The sequence below is a fragment of the Sarcophilus harrisii genome, chromosome 1 (genome assembly GCF_902635505.1).
Source record: "Sarcophilus harrisii chromosome 1, mSarHar1.11, whole genome shotgun sequence".
Classification (NCBI taxonomy): domain Eukaryota; kingdom Metazoa; phylum Chordata; class Mammalia; order Dasyuromorphia; family Dasyuridae; genus Sarcophilus; species Sarcophilus harrisii.
Window position 1 is genome coordinate 396,831,347 of NC_045426.1, and position 27,124 is coordinate 396,858,470.

At 32.6% G+C, this 27,124-nt stretch overlaps 1 protein-coding gene across 3 annotated transcripts in view; it reads right to left on the bottom strand.

The window, feature by feature from the left end:
• Positions 1 to 27,124, bottom strand: part of SEMA5A (semaphorin 5A) — a 600,495-nt gene that overhangs the window by 201,743 nt on the left and 371,628 nt on the right. For all 3 annotated transcript variants that reach the window (XM_031946119.1, XM_031946120.1, XM_031946118.1), the window contains exon 11: positions 25,461 to 25,665. In XM_031946119.1, coding sequence (XP_031801979.1) covers positions 25,461 to 25,665 — 205 coding nt within the window. The remainder of the gene's footprint in view (positions 1 to 25,460; positions 25,666 to 27,124) is intronic.

The window sequence follows — 27,124 nt, forward strand, 5'->3', positions numbered from 1 at the left end:
CCCATTACAGGATATGACAGTCATTAAATATATTTCCCTCTATCCTATATTACCTCCTGTTTGCCCCTTTTCTCATTTCACACTTTCCCTTCCTTGCCAGTGTTCTGCTTATACCTACTACCTCCCCTGATCTGCCCTTCTTCTATTAGTTGGCATCCTGCCCCTTTGTTTAATCTTTTCTTCCCCTACTTCCCTGTGAGGTAAAAATAGAGTTTTATATTCAATTGATTGTGTATATTATTCCTTCTTTGAGCCAATATTGATGATTTAGGTACAAGTGATGCACCCACACCTCCATTTTAACCTCCACTGTAATAAGTCATTCATACTTTTTCATGTGAAACAGTTTACATCATTCTATCACTACCTTTCTTCTGCACCTAGTATACTCCTTTTTCTAATCCCTTAATTTTTTTTTTTTTTTTTTTTTTGGTCATTCCCTCAAATTCACCTTAGACCAAAACTCTCTGTGTATGTTCCTTTTAGCTGTCCTATTAGTGGTACAATTTTAAAGAAATATAAACATCATCTTTCAATATATGGATGTAAACAGTTTAGCTCTATTGAATCTCTTATGTTTCTTTTCCCTTTTAACTTGTTTATGTTTCATTTGGGACTTGATACTGGAGGTCAGATTCTTGGTTTACTTTTAGTCTTCTCCACATGAAAGGTTGAAATCCTTGTATTTCATTGAAATTCTATTTTTCTTTTGATATCTTATGTTTAATTTTGCTGGTTAAGTGATTTTTCCTTGTAGTCCTAGTTCCTTTTGTCCTCTGGAATATCATGTTCCATTAACTCCAATTCTTTAATATTACAGCTGTTAAGTTCTGTGTAATCCTGATTGTAACTCCCTGGTATTTGATTTTCTTTCTGGCTATTTGTAGTACTTTTTTCCTTGATTTGATAATTCTGAAACTTTGCTTTCCTGGGATGATGCATGCCTATTTGTTTGCCTCTTTTGCCCTCTAGTTCCAGGACATCAAGCCAGTTTTTCTTTATGATTCCTTGAAAGATGCTGTCCAGATCCTCCTTTTGATTATGGTTTTCAGGCAATATAGTGATTCTGATATTGTCTCTCCTGGATCTAATTTTGTGGTCAGTTGTTTTTTAGGGTTTTAATTTTTAATTGGGAATATAACTAATAAAGTAATAAGGACATAATTCCTATAGGAACTTGGGGGATTGAGAATGTAAATATTGCTTAGAGTTGTTATGGAAATCCCAAGGGGTATCAAATTTAAGATGTCTTAATAAATAAGATATGAATAAGTATGGAACATTTGGGACATGGATAATAAAAAGTGTGTACAAATGACAAGCACAGAAAAGTTATTATTTGGGGAAATAGCATGGAGACAAGTTTGTCTGAAGAGTCTCTACTGAGTAGTAGTAGGATACCACATTGGAAGGGCTGTATTAGGCTAAAGCAAATATCTTCTACATTCTCACTGTGCAATAATGATTATAATTATTTTGAATGACTGTGCAAAGTTATGGTAATAAGTCATACATAATTATCAAATGTAGGTAATATGGGGAAAATATTTATTTTTTGATGAGTACACAATTAATAATACTATACAAGGCTCTAAATATCTTCTAAATCTGTTAAAATGAATTTATTACAAGATTGGGTATCCTTTTTCCAACCACATTCTGTACATTCATATGCAAATGCTGCATGAGAAAGGCCAAAGCAGATTAGCTGGAGGATTTCAGTTATCCCATTGACTACTGGGAGTAAGATAACCCCACAAAAGAAAGGACTAATTATTTCAGTTATTAATATTCAATAGGGATATAATAAGCTATGAAAAAGTTTTCATTCTCATCCAATTTCACTGCACCTAGTTATATTCAGTTCCAATAACCTGAGAAGTAATTTACATGTAGACATTCTCATATAGTTATGTCTCCACTTCCATTGAAGAGAGTAGCTACTTTTTAAAAGTACTTGTAATGCTACACTATGAGATGGAAAATGAAAAAGGTTGAAAAAAAATTTAGTTAGTTGCCTTTATCACTTGTAAAGAACTATGTCCTAATTATCATTTTTTACAGATGATATGATGGTATAGAGAACTCTAGTGAATCAATTAAAAATTACTGGAAACAATTCATAACATTAGCAAAGTTTTAGGATGCTAAATAAATACACATAAATCATCAGCATTTTTATATATTACCAACAAAGTCCAAGAGTAAAAGGCATAAAGAGAAATTCCATTTAAAATAACTGTTGATAATATAAAATATTTGGGAGTCTATATGCTAAGGCAAAAACACTTTCCACACAAACAAAATCAGATCTAATAAGTTGATAAAATATCAGGTGATTTTGGGTAGGCTGAATGAATAATAAAAATGATAATACTGCCTAAATTAATCTACTAATTTAGTCCAGACAAATCAAACTCCCAAGAAATTATTTTACAAAGCTAGAAAAAATAATAACAAAGTTCATCTGGAAGAACAAATGTTCAAGAATTTCAAGGGAATTAATGAAACAAAATGCAAGTGAAGGTGGTCTAGCTATGCCAGACCTAAAACTATATTATAAAGCAGCAGTCATTAAAACCATTTGGTACCGGCTAAGAAATAGACTAGTTGATCAGTGGAATAGGCTTAGGTTCACAGGACAAAATAGTCAATGACTATAGTAATCTAGTGTTTGATAAACTCAAAGACCCCAGCTTTTGGGATAAAAACTCACTATTTGACAAAAATTGCTGAGAAAATTGGAAAACAGAAATTGAAAGTATTTCTAGTCATAAGAAAATGTGCTCTAAATTACTAGTCATCAGAGAAATGCAAATTAAGACAACTTAGACATCACTACACACCTCTCAGATTGGCTAATAGATGACAGGAAAAGATAATAACAAATGCTAGAGGGGATGCCGGAAAACTAGGACATTAATGCAATGTTGGTGGAATTGTAAACAGATCCAATCATTCTGGAGCAATTTGTAACTTTGCCCAAAGGGTTATCAAACTATGCATACCTTTGAAACAGCAGTATTTCTACTGGGCTTATATCCCAAAGAGATCTTAAAGGAGGGGAAGAGACCCACATGTGCAAAAATGTTTGTGGCAGCCCTTTTCATAGTGGCAAGAAATTGGAAACTGAGTGGATGCCCATCAGTAGGAGAATGGCTAAATAAGTTATGGAATACTAATGTTAGGAAATATTATTGTTCCATAAGAAATGATCTGCAGGATGATTTCAGAGAGGCCTGGAGAGACTTACTTTAACTGATGCTAAGTGAAATGAGCAGAAATAGAAGATCATTGTGCAAGACAACAACAAGATTATATGATGGTCAATTATGATGGACATGGCTCTTTTCAACAATGAAATGATTAAGACTAGTTCCAATGATTTTGTGATGATGAGAGCTATCTACACCCAGAGAGAGCATTGAGTGTGGATCACAACATAGCATTTTCACTCTTTTTATTGTGGTTTGCTTAAATTTTATATTCTTTCTCATTTTTTTTTAACTTTTTGATCTGATTTTTCTTGTGCAGCAAGATAATTGTATAAATATGTATGCCTATATTGGATTTAACATATATTTTTTATCATGCTTAACATATATTAGTTTACATACCAACTAGAGGAGAGGGTGGAGGGAAAGGGGGCAAAATTGGAACACAAGGTTTTTCAAAAGTCAGTGTTGAAAAATTATCCCTGTATATGTTTTGAAAAAAAAAACTTCAATACAAAAAAATCAAAAAATAGAAAAAGTAAAAAAAAAAAAAAAATTGAGCTCACCAAAAATAGAAACTGTTTAATTTTTGTTTTTGTCTGCATATCTCCAATAAATAAAAGATAGATCCAGAAAAAAAAAAAAAAAAAAAAAAAAAACTATGTCCTTCCTTGTAGTATTAAAATACATTGATAAAGGAACATATTCAGCTTTATCTTAAAATTAACTGAGCAATATATCTCCATTCACAAGATATATCCAAGAAAAAAGTCACTATTACTCATTCTTAACTTGGTTTCTAAATTATTCCCATCAAAAAACATAATTTCTACCATATTTAACTTATGAAATATTCATATAGAAATTAATTTGAAATGTTTCTGCATAGAAGTGAAGGTTGAGATTTAGAGAGATAATTTGACCTGGGGCATATTTGATGGAACATCATAATATTCCTTTTGGAATTATATCATCAGTTTCATGAAGGACAAGTTCCTATTGTACGTTGAATAGCACATTTAAGAACAAGTATGCTCAGGCTATATGATTTCCCTTGACTATCCAAAAGAAATATAGCAAAATTGGTCTGATAAATATTTTTATGTATAAAAAAGAACCAAAGAATAGTGCTTGGAACTCATTCCCCCCTTACATTTACCAACCAAAATACTTTCTTGCCTGTGGAAACTATAGATCAGTATCTGATAAGGTAGAACCTAAAAGAAAATTGGCTCTTTTATTTGGAGATGAAACAAAGAGAAAAAGAAAAAAAAATGAAATAAAACTATCAAGAATGCAAGAAAATCTGTCTTATAACTAGGAAAGCTGTTCTACTCCAAGATTGGAGTAATTAGAAAAGTGACTAGATAAAATCTTATACTTCACATTATTATGCAGTTTGGAGTGGGTACAAGGAATCTTTGGCTAATATTAAATGATTGAGAAATTATGTATAATTTCATTGGAAATCCTTACCCCAGTAGGTGTTCAGGAAATAATTGTTGAACTTAAGGTAAAAGTTTACTTATTACACAATGAATTTCACTGTATTAAGTCAAATCAGATACAGGTTTCCCAAAATTTATACTCATGAATGAGAAAGTTATTATGAAAAAATTGGAAGTTATTAATATGTCAGTTTGGAATTCATTATATAATTTTAGTTTGTTCTTTTTACTTCTTAAATTATGTTTAATACAATAACATTCAATTATTTTTAATTTTAGAGAACTAGCCCTATAGTAGGAACAAATGATCTATGATTGTACTAGAAGACTGGAGAAATCTAACATAGATTTACAAATCTGGTTCAAATAATCCACAAGATAAAAAATAAAAAAATTCTGCACACAGGTCATAAAAAGTTGACAACAGTTCGTGCATTTGTTATATATTATCTTTTAGTAAGCATGTGTTTCATTGACATTTTTTGAGCATGTGTAGTTACAGCCTTGCTTTGTTTGGATGAAGGATTTTTTTCAAGCTCAAAATAGATCATTTTCCTATATTTCTAAGAATACTCTGAGGGGGGAAAAAAGACCACAGATAAAAGCACACATAATTAAGCTAGGTTTTTATAACTCGAAGCATAAAGGAAGATAGCTAGAGGACTCTTCAATATGCAAATCATCAACAAGTAATACATGCCTAGAGTACTTAAGATACTTAGAGATTGCTTATAAATATTTAGAAACATAAATTGTAGCAACAACAATAGTAACAATGATAATAATAGTAGTGGTTCTTGAGAGCTCCAAATGGTCTCCATGGGCTCTCTGAATATCCCCTCATTTATCCTCACTATAATTTGGTAAAATGTAGTCAGAAGGAATTTTAAGGATTTTAGGAGCACTAACTTGTACTCATTTTACTTAGTACAGCCAGAAAAAAAAAAGGAGGGGGAATTCTTTGCCTACTAATAGGTTCAGTTCTACACCTTTTTCATTGGCTCTGCTCCATGTCTATAATGCATTCTTTCCATACTTTTGCACTTCTTCCTCTTATAATCTCTTAGTTCCTTCAAAATTCTGCTCAAATGGTATCTTCCATGTAAAAAGTTTGTTTTTTCTGAACCCCTAAGTGCCAGCGCTTTCCCCACTAAAAGGAAATTTCCCTCATTTTTGTTTTGCATATATTTATGTATGGACTTTTTTTTTTTTCTCTTTCCTTTTAGCCCCTTGAGGACAGTGACTTTTGTAATTACACAACTTATCATGGTGCTGGTGCCAGGGACTTACTGAGTGCTTAGTAAAAACTTTTTAATTGATTCAATAATTGATTTAACAAAAGATAAGAGAGAACATTTTTGTGTAAACATCATTAGAAATGGAGGACTGAAACTTAGGGGAGAGTCTGGCACCAAAAACAGATTTTGTTACTCATTCACCTTTTCTTTGTTCTGACTTTCTAGACCTACATCATTCCTCACTGCAGATTTACCCCCAAGAGCATCCTTTAGCACCTAAGCCTCTTCACTCTGGAACATCCATCAACCCTTGTAACCTTTTTAAAATGAAACATCTATCTGACACTCTTAATATCTTCTATAAATGAATTCTTCCCATATCCTCCATTATGGGGAAAGGACTAGATTATCCAATTTTTATTCTCTTTCTGACTGAATTTCTGACTTTTTAGAATTCAACACCATTCCTTCCTGTGGCATTTTCTCCTCCCCTCTTTCCTTTTAATATTTTGTCTTTCCCCTTTATAAGTTGTTGCTTGAGAGAAGAAGTTATCTTACTTTTTTGTTCAATTTTTAAAATTCCCAGTGCTTAGCACAGTGTCTGTCATATAATAACTATATTTAAAAGAGTGTTGCCTTGCTTTGGTTGGTCATCTAAATAGAAAAAAAAAATGTGAAATCTTTGGAACAGGTACAATTCCCAAGAGAGAGAGACAGAGAGTAAATAGTGACCGAAGAAGAAAGGTCTAAGGAAATAACCTTTGGGCACATAAATCTCAAGAGAATAGCAGAGATAGGTGCGGAGATGAAACAGTAGAGAGAAGAAGGTGAAAACAACAAAGTAGGAGAAAAACATGATACTAAGGGCATAAGGGAAAAGATTACAGAAGGATATAACCCTATCCTGACACAAGGAAAGAGAAAATGAATGAGGACACAGAGAGTTTTCAGACTTTGGAAGACAGGTGAAGAAGTCAAGTCAATTTGTAGGTCATGTGATAAGTATAAGAGAAGTGAGGATAAAGTTGAGAATTTGAGTTTTATGGATTGTACGATAATTCAAAAAGCTTCTTATGTAATTATCTTATTTGAATCTTAAAACAGCCCTGTGAAAGAGATAATGTAGATATCATTATCTTTCAGATAGATAGATAAATATAGACCTATTTATAACTCTCCATATATATATATATATATATATATATATATATATATGTACACACACATATATATATACATGCATATGCATATAAATACACACATATATCTTTATGTTGAAGAAACCTAGAATCAAGAATATTGTCTACAATGTGCATTTGTCCTGAATTACACATTTAATTAGGAACAAAGTTAGTTTTTGAACTGGTCTTTTGATTCTGATATAGTGTTCTTTGTTCTAGATCTTAAGGAGAAAGTACAAGATTTTAGAATAACTACTATAGGCATTAATTATGAAGAGAGAAGAATAAAAGATCACCATGTATTGGTAAGAATCCATTTGAGGTTAGAGTTTAAGTATGTTTTGAACTAAATCTGAATGGTTTCTTGACTTCTTTCAACAGCATTAAAGACATATGAAGTAGCAATGAAAAGGAAAGATAATGGATGAGTGGGAATGTTGGTGTTCTTTTTCCAAAACACAGTCAGGTGATAAAAGATCTGAACTTTTATTGTGTCCTTCAATATAACCCAGTTAGCTCAGGCCTATCTCTCTGCTTAGTTCCAAGAGATCTTGCAGCTTTGTCCTTGGCTTCTGCCTCTGCTTTCTTCAGCCTCCAGCCAGCACCAAGTTGGAAGATGTAATGGATCTCTTGCCTTGAAGATAGGGCTTGTGGACTTCCTCCCAGAGTGTTCCTCTCCAACCCCAGTCAATGTTCCCAAGAAAAACTCTCCCAAGCTCTAAGAGCTTCCTGTATATATATGATCTCCCAAAGTTAACTCCTCCTTCTGGAGAGAGAGGGATTCTGGGTTATCTCCCAGAGTGATCTCTGGCTCTAAGGGAGGTGTGAATTCGGATATCTCATACTAAACCTGAAATCTCCCAAATGTATGAACTCCATTGAGTACTTAAATATTTCCTGCTTCTATGAGCTCTCTAAAGGTGTGAACACAAGCATTGTTTCCATCAGTTGTACTTAGTACCTTGTTTCAAGTTCTGGCCCAAAATATCTCCTTCTAAGATCAAATCAATCATATTGAACCATGCTAAATTAGATAATTATTGTCTCTATCAACTCTAATGGCTTAACACTTTGTAAAGATTCCAACATCGGAATTAGTTGTTTTGGAGTCCTTCTCATTAATTGTTAGCCAATCAGAGTTGATGGACACTTTCAGAACACAAACAAGCACTTTTCCAAAAGATATATGAGCACTGAATGTATTCCATGAAGGGTTTTTACAATTGAAAGTGTCACTGATGCATTTTATTAGTCATCTGCTAGCATGATTAATAAAATGATCAATTATGCAGAAACTGTGTCTCTCAAACATTTTTATGTCACAAGAACCAAGACAGTAAAGAAATAGTGTCAAATAAATACTGGAGTAATAGTCAGAAAACTCATGTTCAAATTGCAGCTTTGCCGCTTGTTACCAATATGACTTTGAGCTACACATTTAACCTCTCCAGGGTTTTTTCCTCATTTACAAAATGAGGACTGTTGAACTAGATTATCCCTAAGGTTAAGATATAATACTGTGAAACTATGAGCAAAGGAAGTAGGTTTCATGCTGAGGAAAAATGAAAGCTTCAAGAGGAATGAAGCAGAGAATTTGAAAGAAGTTAGGATAGGATAGGGAATTATGCTAACAGGAAAAAATATCCAAATTTTGAATCTATGTGCCTAAGGAAAGCAAACCTTCAGGGACTGATTGAATTGCCTAATTGGTTGGCATGATGAATTCAGTTCATTATAAAACTAACCACAGAACTCATGAAGTCAGCTGCCAACATGCCTACCATGTGGAAAAAGGTTCATGACCATGGGATGTGGATTCTGTCTTGCTTAAGGCAAATACATTTTGGAAGGCATAGTGATTTCATGGTTTCCTTGATGAATTATCTACAGTATTTAGTGAACAATAATGAAAAAAATATATTATCTATTCAAATACCTTTATGGACAACAAAAGGATTACACAAAATAAAACATTTATTTCGACAGTACAAAGGCTATAAGGAGAACAAGAATACATTATTGGAATTTTTTCAAAAAAAATAACAGAGCACAAAATACTAATAGTTTGAAAGCAGGAAACTAATAATATTAAATTTGTGAATGAATTTTAAAAGAATTTTAAAAGTCTACAAATAAATGCATTTATCACAGACAATTATCAATTCACAATAGCATTAATGGAGGCAAACCGAATTCTGTAAAACATAAAAAATATTCTTTTGACAATAGAATCTAGTTGGCATTACCTAATATTAGAATATCCCCTGAAATGGTTTATAATTCAAATAAAGCTTACATTTACATTGATTATCCCAAACAGGATTCTTCTTAGGGAAGTTAGGTACCACAGTGGATAAAGTACCAAGCCTGGATTCAGGAATTCTCATCTTCTTGAATTCAAATATGGCCACAGATACTTAGAAAGTACTTTCTGATCATGTTTTGCCTCAGTTCCCATTTCAAGTCATGCTGATTGGTTTTATGCTAGCTACTTGAGATTTTTCAAGGAATAGAATGGCACATAAATTAGTTTCTTGATATTAAGAAAAATATTGAAGGCTGAATCACACAATTACCTATCTAAAATTTATCTTAAATAACATCTTACCCAAGTTTATTGCAGTTTATTGAAGAATAAACTAAGAACAAGAGAGATTAAGCAATCTTAAAGGCTACAGGATTTATAAAAAATGTTCTGATACCAGAGACAATCAAACCAAAACAAAATTAACAAAATAATAAAAAGTAAAAATAAATAATGAAGCATTTAATTAAGTTTAAATGTGTTTAATGTAAATATCTCATGGAATAAAAGGACATATATTTAGAATTTACAATTACAAATTTTTTTTAGTGATTCCTTAATTTTACCGATTAGGAAACTGAGATGAAAGAAATGTTTTTCCCAAAAGTCAGTAGCAAAGTCAGATTCTAAACTTATTCTTATCACTTGAAATTCAGGGTGTTTTTCCTACCTACTCATGCCACAATGGAAAAAAAAAATCATTTTCTTTCTTTTTTTTCCCTCATATGTATAGTAGTCCTTTTATCACTTTCTAATTTTACTCTTTCTCAATTTTTTGAAAACATAATCAGCATTTCTAACACTTTTCTTCTCTGAAAACCAAAACCCACAAATCTAAATTGCTGAATATGAATGTCTTATTTTAGAATTGCAGAATATCAAAACTGAAGTGATAACTCTGGCCACATCAGAATAAGTAACAGGAGGCAACAATTCTAATTTAGCTGATTTCTTTTGTGGACTGGTATACAATCTATGAGAAGGTTTCACATTAGCTATCTCAGCAACAGGATGGATCATTTCTGGGATTATGTATTCTTGTTAAACAAGAAACCCTAAAATGACTTTTTTTTAGGCAGAAGATGAATTAAATATTTTCCCACTAGTTTCAATTTCAGAGTTGCCAACTTGTCCCATTAAATATGAATATTGATATATTAGCTGTAATTTGGCTATATGCCTAGACACAGTGACTGTAGAGATCAGAATGTGTTGTAAACATTATAGATGCTGTATTGGTAGCCATGTTGTTAACACTAAAAAAAAAAATTACAGTGGGAAAAGAACTGAATAATTTTTAGGAAATAAAAGGTCAATGAGAATCTGACAAAGTGGCTTAGAAAAAGTCTAGACTTTCCAGTCTTCTTTTTCACAGTGTTTCTATATTCTTAAAATAATTATGCTAAAGGGTTCTATTTCATAAAATAAGGTCACTAGTCTAGACCTCTCTACAGATTCCTATTCCTCCTGACTTCTCATAAACAAACAAAAATCAATATCAGTAGATTAATAAGTGAAAACACCCATAAAATAAGAAAAAAGCAACTCAGATGGATATACTGCAAAAAGCAAAACATGCTGGAGTGAAACTACTTTACATTTCTCACTTCTGAGGGTTATTATAGACATCCATGAATGAAAAATTACTTTTTAAATCATAAGAACCTCCTTGTAGATGTCCTCTAAATCACCAGAAACATTGTAGTTCTAATTTTTTCTAGGCACAGAAAGGTATAAATGTTCATAAAGTCTTCTTGTATAAAATAACTAAATTTAGAAGCAAGGTGATATAATTTTTTTATAATTTTTTTATGTAAGCACACTCACTTTTTTCCTATTCTCTTAAATCACAGACATTTTGAAAGGAGAATAAAAATGAAAGTGTCTCATTTAAATAATTATTTTAAGTTTAAGAAATATTAAAATCAAATTCTTACCCTGTAACTTTAACTATATTCCTCCACTTGATATTTTGGGAGAAAGAAAAAAGAAAGGAGAAGAGATGTGAGAAGAAAGATGGAAAGGAAAAAAGAGAAACCCTTTGAAATGTAAATGTTCATGTAAATCATCCATTCTTCCATCTATCTATCTATCCATAGATATCTATATCCATCCATCCATCTATCTATCTATCTATCTCATGTATCTCATTGATATGTTGTCTATACAAGAAGGTGAAATTATAAGTTCCTTTGTGAGGATAATATAGGTTATTTTTTCTTAGGTTATTTCTTGAATTGTGACAAACAGTTTTATTTACTCTTCCACATATGTAGTAAACTGACTACTGGTATAGAACACATTAGAAAGGGATTAAAAAGATGTCACTTATACCTCAGGTTCTGCTGCTGATTGAGAATGCAAAGGCCAGTTACTTCTCTAGTCATCCACCATTCCTACTGATTAAAAGAAGAGGGTTGATCTAGATTCCAGCTTCTTAAACTGTGTTTTTTGATCAACTGTTGGGTCTCACATCTATGTGGGGGGGGGGTCACAAAATTATGATTTATCATCAGTAAATCAGTAAATACAAAAACAATTGTATACTTATTTTATATACACAGGGTCACATAAAAATATCTCAGGTAAAAAGTGGTAATGAGTGGAAAAAATTTGAAAAACTCTGATCGAACTGACCACTAAGTTCCCTTTCAGTCAATGTAATGTATTATCCAGTTACTATTTTGTCCTTTTATAATGGAAGGTATTTTAAAAATAAAATTTGGTGTGTGTGAATGGTGAAGAAAAGTTGTCTCTGTTGATTTGACAATGAAATCTGGAATTTTTTTTGATGAATATCACCCTCTAACCAATAGAGCTATCTAGTCTTTAATACATAAAAATCATGTGCAAGCGAACACATTAATCTCTTTTAATTATAATTATAGAATGTTTATATATAAACTTACACACATAAATATAAATATATGTGTATGTATGCATGAAACACTTTTTATAATTCTGCCTCTGTTTCTATTTCTGTCTCTGCACTCCACTATATGTAATATGTAGGGAAATAAATATATATATATATATATATGCATATATTCTATTGCTAGTATTCTTTTATTCATTCAATATCCATTTATCAAGAAAATTACTATGTACAAAACACTGTTCTAGGCTTAGGAAGATAAAGAGGAAAACTGATAGAGCTTTAAATCCAGCTATTATCACCATAATTATTATCGCTACTACTGCTAATTTCAATGTATATATTTACCTTAAGAATTATAAGGTTCTCTACTACATAAAGGTTATTTCAAGTGCATATCTCTTTAAGCAAAGAAAATTAAACTATCTTATTCATTATCAAGGATGTTGCTAACCTATACCAGTCCCTATGACAACTGATGTTCTGATCTGGTCTGTTAAACACTTAACTGGATTCTCCCCCAGTGTCCAATGTGCTGCTGCAGTAATTCATTAAATAGTCCCTTGGTGTCCTTCCTAAACAACTTGAATGTGCCACTATATACTACATTCTAGCAAGTAAAGAGGGGATCACTAGGGAATAGAGTTCAATTATTCCTGCAACTTCATAACTGTAAAACATACATATAGATCAGCTTACAGAAACATGGGACTTGGAATCAGATGTACCATCCTTGTGTCTACCATTTATAGCTACATCATGTAACTTCTCTAAACCTCCGTTTCCTCTTCCATAAAAATGGGGAAATAATGTTGAGAGAATATATGCCTCAGAGTCATAAAATAATGTACATAATAATGTACATAAAAGTGTTTTGTAAACCATAAAGGAATTTAATACACATTTTAAATTGGGAGTGAAAAGAGATAGGGGCTAGCTCTTTTTCTGTATATAAAGATTCCTGGAGAGGAAACTCAATCAAACCATGAAAATCAGCATTTGCCCTGAAATATACACTCTTATAGAAAACTATTTGGGTCCTAAAAAAGTTAAATTAGCTTACTCAAAGACAAGATATCATTTAAGATCAGAACTAAATTGTAACTTAGTTCTTCCAGATACATTTACTCCCCTCTATTCACTATAGTGTACTATCTGCCTCTCTTCTGCTATTGTTTATCATCATCACCTCAATCACAATCATCCCAACCTTCATCATCATCTCCTAAAATAAATGTTTATGTTTTTCTCAAAAATAGTTTACTTCACTTTGATAATAGGCCATCAGGGTTTTGATGAGCTATTGCAATCTATTTTCTTATATATCCCTAAAAATAATCCCAATGGCTAAAACTGGTATGTAAAACTAGTACAAAGTTTAATGTCCCTTCTTTTTATTTTTTTTAACAGAAGAGGAAAATTGTGGAGATAGGACTGAGTCAGTGAAACTTTTTAAAACAAAAGGATAAGTTTGAAATGAAAGTTTTATGCATTTGTTTTTGTAATAGCAATTGTATATTTGGCCAGAACACTTTTTTTCCCCTCATCAGTTCAATACACTATTGTGCTGCACGAAAGCTTTTGGATGTTACAAAAATAAATTCAATTAAAGTTCAACTTTCTGGAACACAAATTCCCAAAGATGGTGCAGCATATGCTTCAAGATTTGCTTGCCTTTCAATTTTATTAACAGAGATGGTTTTGATCTTATCAATTCTTTTAATCACAGAGCTAGCTTAATTCTATTTATTGATACACTTTAGTAGGCAATATTTTCTAAATTGAAAGTTGTATGTATGTGTTTAAAAGAATAAAAGAACTACTTAAAGCACACATTTAGAATATATTTCCAGAATAATCTTGTTACTGTTTCAGTTCTGTTGATATTCAATTAGGGCTACATGGATTGTGTCTACTTAAATATTTTTACATTACATATTTTACCTCATATTATCTTGGATATAAGTCAAATAGCTGGAAGGTATAAGTAGGAAATCTACTTTGGAACACAATGAGATAATTTGTGAGAAACAAAAATAGATTGAGATATAGAACAACAAAAGTCAGTGGTTTGGAGTAAAAACTATATTGTTTTAGAAGTCAGGACATCTTTGTCCAAGATTCAGTTCTGCCACTAACTAGCTATGTGTTCACTAAATAAATGATTTAACCTCTTTATGTCTTAAGTCATCCTATCTAAAATAGGTAAAAAAGATGAATGTTTGATATGAAGGTGAAAGTAAAAGTATGTGGACCCTCCCCCCTTCTTTGGTTTAAGAGTACTTTTCAAGAATCCATCAGGAAAAGGACATATAGGCTAACAACTAATATCCATTCTCTTTTTGGCTGTGGTTCTGACTTCCCAGATTTAAGAAATTGCCACATATAGTTATCTTGTATTCTCACCCTTACAACCCCCTTTCCACCTTAATTTGCCATGTTGTCTTTCCCATAAGAATGAGGGATGTAAGATCATAAAGGACCAAGACCTTCCTTGCTTTTTTGTTTGCATTTGTATATTAGAGATTTAGGTATCTGGAGGTCCAGTTCTTTTGAATGGTGCTATGTCCCTTTAATATAGCACAATATGCACACACAGAAAGTTCTTAGTAAATGATTGTTGTTTTAAGAAACTTAAATTACTTTATAAATATTACTATTTTCTACCTACTACAGACGTAAAAGACTAAGAATAGAGATATTTTAATATTATTAAAAGTTTCTGAGACATCCCAATATATTTCCCCCTAAGAGTTTTGAGAGATACTTTTGGTTCAGAAAAAGTAACATTCTGGGAACATGGAATCTCCTGATTTCCCCCACAAATAGAAAAAAATTGCACCTCAGAGCAAACATAGACCCATGAAAAATCAAGAAGATTTGGGGCAGAACAGGAATTTTCTGTATACTCAGAAAAAATCTGAAGAAAGCCTCAGCCTAGGATTAGGGGATTAACCCTGTGAGAAGCAAACACCTCTAGTCTAGCTCCATAGAAGCACTAAATGGGAAACCCTAGGGCTAACTGGGTATGGCTGGAACTTCAGCAGAAACTACAGAAACTTTCACCTCCTGGCCTATGGAGTTAGGGGCTTAATTCAGGGAGATGATTAGGAATGCCAGGTTCAGCTGTGCTGCAGGGAACTGGCTCTGGGCAAGAAGGAACCTGAACGTCTATGAGGCAGGAGGAAGAAGTGCTGTTGGTGCTGAGTACTTGCTAGAGGATGGAGTTCTTGGTTTGGGATTCTTGGTCATAGGGTAGATCTCAGGTGAAGTCAGAAGCACAATCCCCCTCCCCAGGATTAGAGATGCTTAAACTTCTGCCTTGTATTTAAAAAAAATGAACCAGTCAAAAAGAAAGAACCTCACCATAGAAATATACTATGGGAACAGAGAAAACTGGGTTTCATCTTCAAAGAAAGACAATCAAGTAAAAAAAAAAAACCTATCCCAAAGAGTAAGGACAAATGGCTCCATACCTAAAAAGAATTTATAGAAGAACTCAAAACGAATTTAAAAATCAATAACAGACATTGAGGAAAAACTAAAAAATATAAATCTTCCAAGAAAAACAAAATTACAAAAAATATCTAACCAACTAGAAAAGGACAAAATCACCTTTTTAAAACTAGAATTGGGCAAGGCAAAACCTGTGAAGCTATGAGAGACCAAGAAATAACAAAACAAATTCTAAAGAATGAAAAAAATAGAACAGAATGAATTTTTGTATATATAGCTTCTTTTCCTTTTTATATCTCTTTTCCCTAAAAGACCCAGTAGTATTATTGCTAGGTCAAAGGGTATGTGAGATTTTATGACTATTTAGGCGGTTACAAATGACTTTACAGAATGGTTGAAAGAATTCCCATTTCCACCAATAATGTATTAATGTCTCATTTTTCCCACATCTCCTCCAAGAATTGTCATTTCCCTTTTCAATTCTATTAGCCAATCAAGTAGGTATGAAGTAGTATCTCAGAATTGTTTTAATTTGCATTTCTCCAATAAATAGTGAGTTAGAGCATTTTTTCATATGGCTATAGAGAACTTTTAAAACTTCATTAGAAAACTGTTCATATCTTTGGATCATTTATCAGTTGGGGAATGGCAACTTCTTTTATGAAGTTGCTTCTTAAGAAATAAGGCACTTACGAATGTTTGTGGCAGCCCTTTTTGTAGTGGCTAAAACCTAGAAACTGAATGGATGTCAATCAGTTGGAGAATGGCTGAATAAATTGTGGTATATAAATATTATGGAATATTACTGTTCTGTAAGAAATGACCAACAGAATAATTTCAGAAAGGCCTGGAGAGACTTACACGAACTGATGCTGAGTGAAATGAGCAGGACCAGGAGATCATTATATACTTCAACAACAATACTATATGATGACCAGTTCTGATGGACCAGGCCATCCTCAGCAACGAGATCAACCAAATCATTTCCAATGGAGCAGTAATGAACTGAACCAGCTATGCCCAGAAAAAGAACTCTGGGAGATGACTAAAAACCATTACATTGAATTCCCAATCCCTATATTTATGCCCACCTGCATTTTTGATTTCCTTCACAAGCTAATTGTACAATATTTCAGAGTCTGATTCTTTTTATACAGCAAAATAACGTTTTGGTCATTTATACTTATTGTGTATCTAATTTATATTTTAATATATTTAACATCTACTGGTCATCCTGCCATCTAGGGGAGGGGGTGGGGGGGTAAGAGGTGAAAAATTGGAACAAGAGGTTTGGCAATTGTTAATGCTGTAAAGTTACCCATGCATATATCCTGTAAATAAAAGGCTATTAAATAAAAAAAAAAAAGAAAGAAAGAAATAAGGCACTTGTCAGAGAAATCTGATTCAAATTTTTTTTTCACATTTATGATTACTAAATATATTTCCCTCCATCCTCTCCCCTTCCCTTTGATTCTAGTCTCTCCTTTTTTTATCCTGTCTCTCCTCAAAAGTGATTTGCTTCTGACTACCACCCTCTCCATTCTGTCCTCCTTTCTATCCACCACTACTCCTTACCCTCTTTTCTCTCCTACTTTCTTGTAGGGTAAGAGTGATTTCTCTACCCAGTTGAGTGTGTGTATTATTCCCTTTTTGAGCCAATTCTGATGAGATTAAAGTTCATTCACTCCCCCCTTTCCCACCTTCCCTGCCATTGTAAAAGCTTTTTCTTGCCTCTTTTATATGATAATTTACTACATTTTAACAATCCTCTTCCCTGGTGCATTCCTCTTTCTCACGCCATAATTTTATTTTTAAATATCATTCATCATCATAGTCACCTCAAACTTGTGCCCTTTGTCTATATATTCTCCTTTTAGCTGTCCTAATAATAAGAAAGTTTTTTTTTTTTTTTTTTATGAGTTACAAGACTCATCATGCAATATAAGGAAGTTAACAGTTTGACCTTACAAAGTCCCTTATGATTTCTCTTGGGTCTTATATTTGAAAATCCCATTTTTCATTCAGTTCTGGTCTTTTCATCATTGAATGTCCATTTTTAACTGAACATCCATTTTTCCCTGAAGGATTATACTCACTTTTGCTAGATAAGTGATTATTGATTGTAATTAAAGTTCCTTTGCCTTCTGGAATATCATTCCATGCCCTCTGATTCTTTAATGTAGAAGCTGCTAAATCTTGTTTTATCCTGACTATTTTTCCATAACATTTAAGTTGTTTCTTTCTAGTTTGCAATATTTTTTCCTTGATCTGGGGATTCTTGAACTGGCTATAAGATTATTTGGAGTTTTCATTGGGGATTATTTTTCAGGATGTAATCAGTGGAATTTTTCAATTTTTATTTTCCCCTCTGATTCTAGAATATTGGGGCAGTTTTCCTTAATTTCTTGAATTTTATCTTGAAAGATATATTACAATGCCTTTGAAATTACTTTTAATTTTAAAAATATTTCAAAAATAATTTTAAAGTTATGTTTGCTGGATCAATTCTCCATTGTTTTTTCAATGAAATATTTCACATTGTCTTCTTTTTTCCCCATTCTTTGGTTTTGTTTTATTGTTTCTTGATTTCTCATAAAGTCCTTAGTTTCCTTTTACTCAATTCTAATTTTAAGAAATGATTTAATTCAGTGACCTTTTATATCTCCTTTTCCATTTGGACAATTCTATTTTTTTAAAAGAGTGGTTTTTCTGCAGTGAAATTTTGTGTCTCTTTTTCCATTTGATTTTTTAAGGCATTTTTCTTTTATTGGGTTTTTGTACCTTTTTTATCATTAAGCCTGGTCGGTTTTGTTAAGGTTTCAGTTTTTTTTTATTTCTACTTTGCCATGCTGTTGACTTGTTTTTATGATTTTCTTGCATCACTTTCATTTCTCTTCCCAATTTTTCCTCTATATTTCTTGATTTTCAAAAACCTTTTTGAGTTTTTCTATGGCATGAAACCAATCCATATATTTTTCTTGGAAGCTTTTGATATTGGAGCTCTGACTTCTTAAAATCTCCTTCTGAGTGTGTGTTTTTATCTTCCTTATCACCTAAGTAAAATGCTATGGTCAGAATATTTTTCTTTTGCTTTCAATATTTTCACAGTCTGCTTTGCCTTTTAACTCTTTGTTAAAGTGGAACTTTGCTTCTAGGACAGAGAGCACTCTAATCTAATCATCAGAAGTTTTGTGCAACTGTTTTCAGAGATACTTCTAGGAAATCTATTAGTTTTCAGTTCTTGCAAGGGGATAATAAAAAGTGCATTTATTATTCTTCTGGACTGTATTTTAATCTGAGTGACCACAAGAGTTCTTTTTTTTTGCCCTGAAAGTGTGATAAGGATTTTTTTTCTCCACTGCAAATACAAGCTTTGATATGCTCATGTATCTCCTTGCCCTGGAATTGCCACCCAGGATTATGATCCAGATCTGAATATGGGAAAAGCAACAGAGTCCTATCCCCAGTGCCAGAAAAGACAGTCCTATAATCTTCTTCTGAACAGTTGTTCAAACCTCTTACTGCCTATGGGATAAAGGGTCCAGAAGTAACAGCTACTGTTGAGTTAGGGGCTCCCAAGGTTTGCTCCTAATTTGCTAACGTTGGGTCTGTACTGATGCAGCCTGTACTCTACTTTGATCCAAGTATGACAGATTTTTTCTGCCAACCTTTTAAGTTGTCTTTGGCTGGAAAATTATTTCACTCGTCCTTTTGTGAATTCTGCTGCTCTAGGACTTTTTTTATGGCATTCTTTAAAGGTGTTTGAAGGGGTTTGGGGATGAATTCAGGTGAGTCCCCCCCCCCCCTCGGCTCTGCTTTATGATTCCTAATCTTTGAGCCTCCAGTAAACAGTGTTGTGTTGTAAGGTTTTATTGAAAAAGTAGTAGCATTTATTTTGATATAGTATAATGTCAAATTTCAAAATTTGGGGCTTAATGATCTACCTTCTTTTAAAATCTTAAGCCACACACAAATCAAATCAGAACTAGGAGCCCTCCTAAATACCAATAAACATATTTGAGTGGTTCTCTCTAGCACAGCTAAAACATTTTAATCTTAAACTACTTTCATTCTTGAATGTCATTCAGTTAGCCCCTCTGAAAATAATGTCAGCTCTCAGCCACAGAGGGAAAAAAAGCACATATTTATAGAAGGAAATGTTGGTTTGATTCAAAACATTTCACATGTTAAAAGAGTAAAACAGATGTTATTTCTCATCTGTGAGATATATTTTAATAGGGGAAATGATTTTTACTAGCCATTCTTTTTTGGAGGCTTCTTCCTGATGTCTTTTCTGGCTTTGTTAATTTTTTTTTTCTAATTAATCCCAAGTTGGGGATTCCATTTAACTGCGGATTAAATTCACAAAAGAAATAATTCCATTATGTCAATTCGGGATGCAGCTCTAACTCTGGTTAACCTTTTAATAAAAGTATATTATATCCATTTGTGAAACACAGTAGATACTTCAGTTATATCTCATCACTTCTGAAAAAGCTCATTTCCTTCTCATTATAAGTTTTTAATATCATCTTTGTTTACAAGGAAAAACACAGCTGTCACAGATCACAGAGTTACAGTAGCTCAAAGAAACTTCAGTCATATGATCAAGTACTCTAATTTTGCATTTGAGGAAGCTGAAGCCCAGAAAGATTAATGCAGTTGCCCAAGATTCTAAGTAGCAGAGAATGGGTTTGAACCCAGGTTTTTCATCTCCAAATTTGTTGTTTTTTCCACTTTACCATGATGTTAACTCATTAATTAAAACACAAAGTCCTATTTATCAGTGTCCAAAAGCTATTATTATTACATCCATGGGGTAACATGCCATTTTCTTTCAATGGAAGAAGCAAAATCAGATCACAGAATCATAAATTTTAATTATTTGCTTGGTTACTGGAAAGGAAAAAAGATTAGATATATCAGTAACCAGAACAGTTAGTCCACTTAGATTAGTATTATATAGTGAACACTACTGCAGGCAATTTGGTACAGGGGTGGCTCTCCTCTCTTCCCAGTCCCTTGTTTTCTCCCAAGGATCATTTTCCTCTAACCAACCCCACTTACTTCAACTCCTGTGGTGGTGTGGGTTAACAGAAGACTATTCTTGGTGTAAGGAGAAAGTATTCCCCTCAGATAATATAATTTAGGTCAAGTACTAGCTGGTTGTGGTTCAGTGAAAGATCATGTTAGGCAAAGAGGTCTTAGGAAGGACTGAGCAACAGAAAAACCTGATTCAAAGTATGGTGTATCTATACAATCCTTCAACTAAATGTTAAATAAAGTGACTATGGGATGTACATTATCAATCAATTAACAAGTAATTATGAAGGACTTACTATGTGGCAGATACTATACTAGCTACTGAAGATATAAACAGACTAAATAAAATAATTCTTAGTCATGAAGAACTTAAACTCCCTTCAAAAGCAGTGTTGGAAGTTGGAGAAGTTTCAAAACAATACATACTTGAGTCTTAAAAAAATCAAACTGAAAGATCTTTTTTTTTTTTCTTTTATGCCTCTAAATAAAATAGACCCTTATAGTTTTGAGGGTAATTTAGTTTTACATTTAACCTCAGAATATGATCTGTCTCTTAAAATATCCTTCTATGGGGTATGGTGATAATTAAGTTGATCTTCAGGAGACATAATACTATAAATGCATACGGATTCTAAATTTAACATTATCCAGCTAATCCAAATAAGCTTAAATTCAAAAATGCTTCCACACAGATTCATTTGAAAGAATTTACAGGTGGTCTAAGCCATGGCCCAACATTTTGTGGCATAACTCTAACTCTCTTAATTTCTGCCATTCCCCCACATCTCATTCTGTTAACTCCGCATCTCCTGACTTCTCTGCCCTCTCTGGTTTAGGAAAAGTTCTATCTATATGCTGAACATGATTCTATGCACTAAACATGAATGGCAAATTAATACAGTGGAGAAATTTAGCCTCAAAAACAGAAAGATGTGGATTTAAGTCCTTCCTCTGAAAAGTCCAAAAACAAAAAAAGATCAAGTCCAGTCAAGATCAAGTACAATCAAGATCAAGTCCAAGAATCACTTGAGTTCTTAGAACCTCAGGCAAGTATCTGACATCATTAATTACATAGCAAATGTTAGTAAACATTGGTAAAGTGAATTTTCTGATCAGCCTCTGTTTAAAAAAAAAAAAAAAAAAAAAAAAGCTAGCCACTACACTCAAGGATTAGATACAAAATTAAAATAAGTTAGTACCCAAATTTACATTTATATAGAGGCTCTTGCTGTTGTTAAATCATTTTAGTTGCCTGATTTTTGATAACCTCAAGTAGGGTTTTCTTGGCAAAGATATAGAAGTGGTTTGCCATTTCCTTTTCCAGTCCATTTCACAGATGAGGAAATTGAGGCAAATAGAATAAGTTTCTTCCCTAGCTAGTAAGTATCTGAGGTCACACTTGAACTTAATCAGAGAGATCAGTCTAGTTAACTCTAGACCCAGCAGTGTATTCATTGAACCACCTAGTTACCTTTATATAGAGGTTCAGAGGTGAAGAAAGTTAAATTTCTGGAATAGTTATTTGGCAAATTATACATTAAAAATGATTATTATAATCTGATTACTATATTGAATGTAATCCGATAGTTTAGGAGATCCTAGCTGCTACATAGCAGGCATGAATTTCTCCTCACCCAGATGGTAATAACAACCTTCGCAAGAAGATGAATCAAAATAGATTTGGGTAATCAAGTTATTATGAGGTTGCACTGTTTAAAATGTCAGAGCCTTGGAGTATAATTTTTAGTTAGAGGCTATAATTTGGCCGAGATTTGTTTGTTTTGACTGGACTTCAATTCTGTTTCGTAATACTATTTGCGGTTTATCAGCTTTATCACAGGGCAGGCATTTCTTAGATGTCAACAGGAGAAACTGCTCATCCAAATAAGACTCGTAGAATGATTTCACTCAACAATTACAATGAATTGGAAAGGATAATTATAAAAATAAGCAGAAATGTAACACTATAGTTTTGTAATATTTTGTTACAAGGTGACTTTGAAATTAATATAAGAATCATAGAATCTAAAAATTAGAAAGGACCTAAGATTATCTAAGTTAATGCTTTTCAAGTCCAGGAGTTCAGGGTTCAATGGTCCAAGTCCAAAACTTCAAATTTCAGGGATAAAGGTCTGTTGGTACCATCATGATCTTTTCAGAAGTATACAAAGTAAAAACTATTTATATAATAATACTGTAATATTATATATCTATTAAAATAATTCTCTCTTTTCCAACCATCTATCAATGATGAGACTGGATTTCTTCAAATATTACAGCAGATATAATCCAGAAGTATATATGAGGGACTAGTTCTCTTTTATTAATCCAGACATTAAAGAAATATGCAAAAATATATAAAACAACATGCTTTTTATTTGGGAAAAGTTATTTTTCAAAATTGTGTTCATGTTAACACGTAATAGATGTATTGGTTATATTCAATGAATTTTTGAGTTGTCAGTTTTAATTCCTAAAGCAAAAAATATCAATAGATATTATTCACAGAAACAAAAGTTTCATTGGGGTATTAAATAATTTTTAAGAGTGTAAAAGGTTTTTAAGACCAAAACCTAATAGAGGAGACAAAAGACACCATCTATATGTACAAAAATGTTTGAATGTGTATGTATGTATCTCTTCTTCCACATTTGAATCAATTCTAATTAGAGTTAGGTTCAAACACTGCCCTTTACTCCTACCATTTTCCCCTTTTCTTAAAAGTTCTTGTTTACTATTTTTATATGACATAATTTCCCCCATTCTGTATCTCCCTTCCTCCTTTTCCCAATTCATTCCTTTCACCACTCCACTTTTCTGAAACCAACCCAACATAAGCAAGTCACACTCATCTCCCCTCTGCCTTTCTGGAATCCCTGCCCTAATAAGGATAAAGTTACATGTATCATCTTCTCATATAGAAATGTAAGCAGTTTAACCTTATTGAGTTCCTTATTTCTCTTTCATTTTTTTGTATTACTTACTCTACTGTTCTTTTCCTATTTTTTCCTCTACCATCCACATTTCTTATCTCTTAACTATTACAGAAATTTTTACTGGATTTGCTGTTACTTAACAAATTTTTACTGTTGCTTTGCTTAAAATTGTTTTCACATTGTTTTTTTCTTCTGAGTTTATGTCTTGGTCTTCCATGTCACAGTAGTTTTTATGGTCAAGTTTTGTTGTTGTTGTTATTATTTGTTTGTTTTGATTGCCTTGCTCTTTTCAGTTTATTTCTTGGCTTAGAATTTAATTTGGACTGTGCTCACCTGGGGAGGGGGTGAGCAAAATAAATTGCTGTATTGTTTATTTAAATATATTTCTACATGTATATAATGTATTTAAATATACATACACACACATATATATATAAGGATATATGTATAGATATATTCTTATTTTGCAATCTGTATATCTCCCTGTCAGGAATTAAGTAGCTTTGTAATCAGTACTCTAGAATTTAAGGTTGGTTATAGAAATGATTAGAGTTCTTAAGGCTTTTCCTGTTCTACTTTCTGAATTAAGACTCATTTTGACAGCAAATTATTGTTTAAGATATGGGAGTTTGCACCACATTACTAGCTGTTAAAGAAAGTTATGATCTTCTTATCAGGCTCATATATCAGTGTTAGTCTATCATAATCTGGCCATAAGAAAGATACACACTCTTGGTCATCAGAGATAGATTTAAACAATGGAGTCCCAACTTCCCACCTTCTACCTTGAATCTTTGTGGGATCTGGAAATGAGAAGTTTGGGAGTAAAAAGAGAGGTCCTTTAAGGAGGACATGACACAATCTTAAACAAATTGCCTTAAGAAGTAATAGTAAAAAAAAAAAAAGGGGGGGGGCGGATAATGGAGAAGGAATAAAAGGAAATCTTTAATTTTGAATAGTCTTGTAACCTGTGCTGAATTCTGTTCCCCATCTGGACCTGTGAATCCACTGTTCTAGAAAACTGTCAATGTGGAAACCTTCTATCTAGTCAGATACATAATTATAACTTATAGTCTCAGAAGAGTTGCTGAAGTGAAATGATATGTTCACAGTCATGGAATTAGTATATGTCAAATACAAAACTTAAACTCAAGTCATTCGGAGTCAAAAATTGACCCTTCCTCCATTATACTATTCTGCTATATAGAATTAGGATTATTATCCAACTTTGAGATTATATACTATAGCCCTTCAGAAACTGCAATTAACTACAAACTTTAATTAAGACCTGTGTCATTTATAACAGATTTTTTTGTAGAAGTATCTAAAACATATATGCTTATTGGAATGGTCCTGGGATGAGAATTCTGTGCTAAGGAAATTCCCATGCAGCCACAGGGCAAGAGTTCTCATAACAATGTCCCTAAACAAACAACCCAAAAAAAAATCTAAACAACTTAACATACATTAGGTTCTGCCAAAAAGGAAATTAGTTTATGTATTCTTTACATAGTACTTAAAATAAGACATAATTCATCTTTATTCCTAAAAAGGGGTAAACAGATGATTAAGCATCACAACTTCCAAGAAGAAATAGAAAGGGTAACCAGAAAAGGAAAATATTTGTGTGTATAAGAGTGGAATGGGGGTAGCAGGGAGGTAGGTGGTAATGAAAAAGAAGCAGAAAAAGTCAAAGCATGAAACTATAGATTAGAATTCTTAAAACTGAGAATTCACACATCTGAAGAATGGAAAACTCTTACCTGTAGCCAAATAGATGATATGGAAAAGCATGTCTTTTCCTTGCACAACATCTACTGCAACATGAGAAAACCGGCTGTTGTCTTCCATGAAGTAAGGAACTGTAGTAACTGGTTGCACTACCTCATGCATAAGGATGAATTTCTGAGCATCCTGAAGGTTTCTTTCTGTCAGGTTCACATACAAGCCCTGGTCCACTGTACCACACTGCAAATAAGGAAAGTATTTTATTACTGTACCCAACAAGCAACTGTTGCACCACAACTGCATGATACCAGGATACAAATTAGGAAACATTACTTTGGTATTGAGATTGTGCAAGCCATGATCTGTGTGTGTGTGTGTATGTGTGTATATGTGTCAGTCTGTGTCTCTCAGAGTGTCTCTGTGTATACTTGTCTCTACTCTCTCTGTCTTTTTCTGTGTATATATATATATATATATATATATATATATATATATATGTATATGTATGTGTGTACCCACACATATATCCCTACATATATACATGCATATATAAAAATATGTATATGTTTAAATTATATATGTGTATATGCATATATTTGTAGTGCTATGGTGTAGTATGTAAGGATGTCTACATATGTTTATTTATATGTGTATGGTGTTTACACAGAGATGCACACATACCAAATATAAATACTGTCAAATTAGTTAGAATATGTACTTCTTTTTTCACAGTATGCTGAATATCGGCATATATCAGCATTCCATCCAATTGGATGTCTTTCAATCATATCATAATTTCTAAAGAGGAATGAGCAGGAGTAAAAATATTGAGTACAAGTTAATGCTAACTTTAGCTAGAATAACTTATGCACAATAACTTCTCAGCTCATTTGTAGCCACCTGGGAGTTGTCTGGCTAAGTGTATTTTATCACATCTGTCTGCTAAATCAGAGATCCAAATTCAAAATGCAGCATTCAGGAACATTACAAAGATTTATTACATTTCCCATAGGAGTAATGGGTCTATAAGGCTATAAATGGATTACATGGAAACAGAGCTTTGCTATTTCATCTGTGAAAGGTATAATATTGCTTAAACATCATTCATATAAAGTTAGCAAGGGGGGAAGGGTTACGTTAGCTGAGTTCCTATATACCAGTACACTCAAATTGCAAGAAATAGGCAGTTTTTCCATATGAATAGCATTAGAAATGTAAAACATAGCAAAGCATGTATGTATGCATGCGTGTACATGTCAAGGTGGATTTTGTGCATTCAATTTTTTAAAATGACATTTTCTGAGAAATATTTAGTTTTTTACCTTCATTTGAGTAGGAACTTACAATATAGCATTGGTCATCATTTTTCTTTTTTCTTTCTTTTTTTTTTTCCTTTCTTGGTGTATATGAGTTAGAAAAAGTTAGTGATATACCCTTAACTGACATAAAGCAAAAGGATGAGTGACAGGATCAGGAACATTTTTATTTTGTAAACTTAAAATCCAAGTTTAAATTTGATTTATGTTCACCAGAACTTAATATTATTTTATAGAAGTGAACTTCATTGTCTATAATAATCTGAATTCACACTCTGACATCCCTAGAATTTGACTTTAAAAGCAACAAAAGTAAAGTTGGGGTGGGTTCTCTCTCAAATATTAGTAGTGTTTACAGTATGTGGAAGAACATGATAGATGCT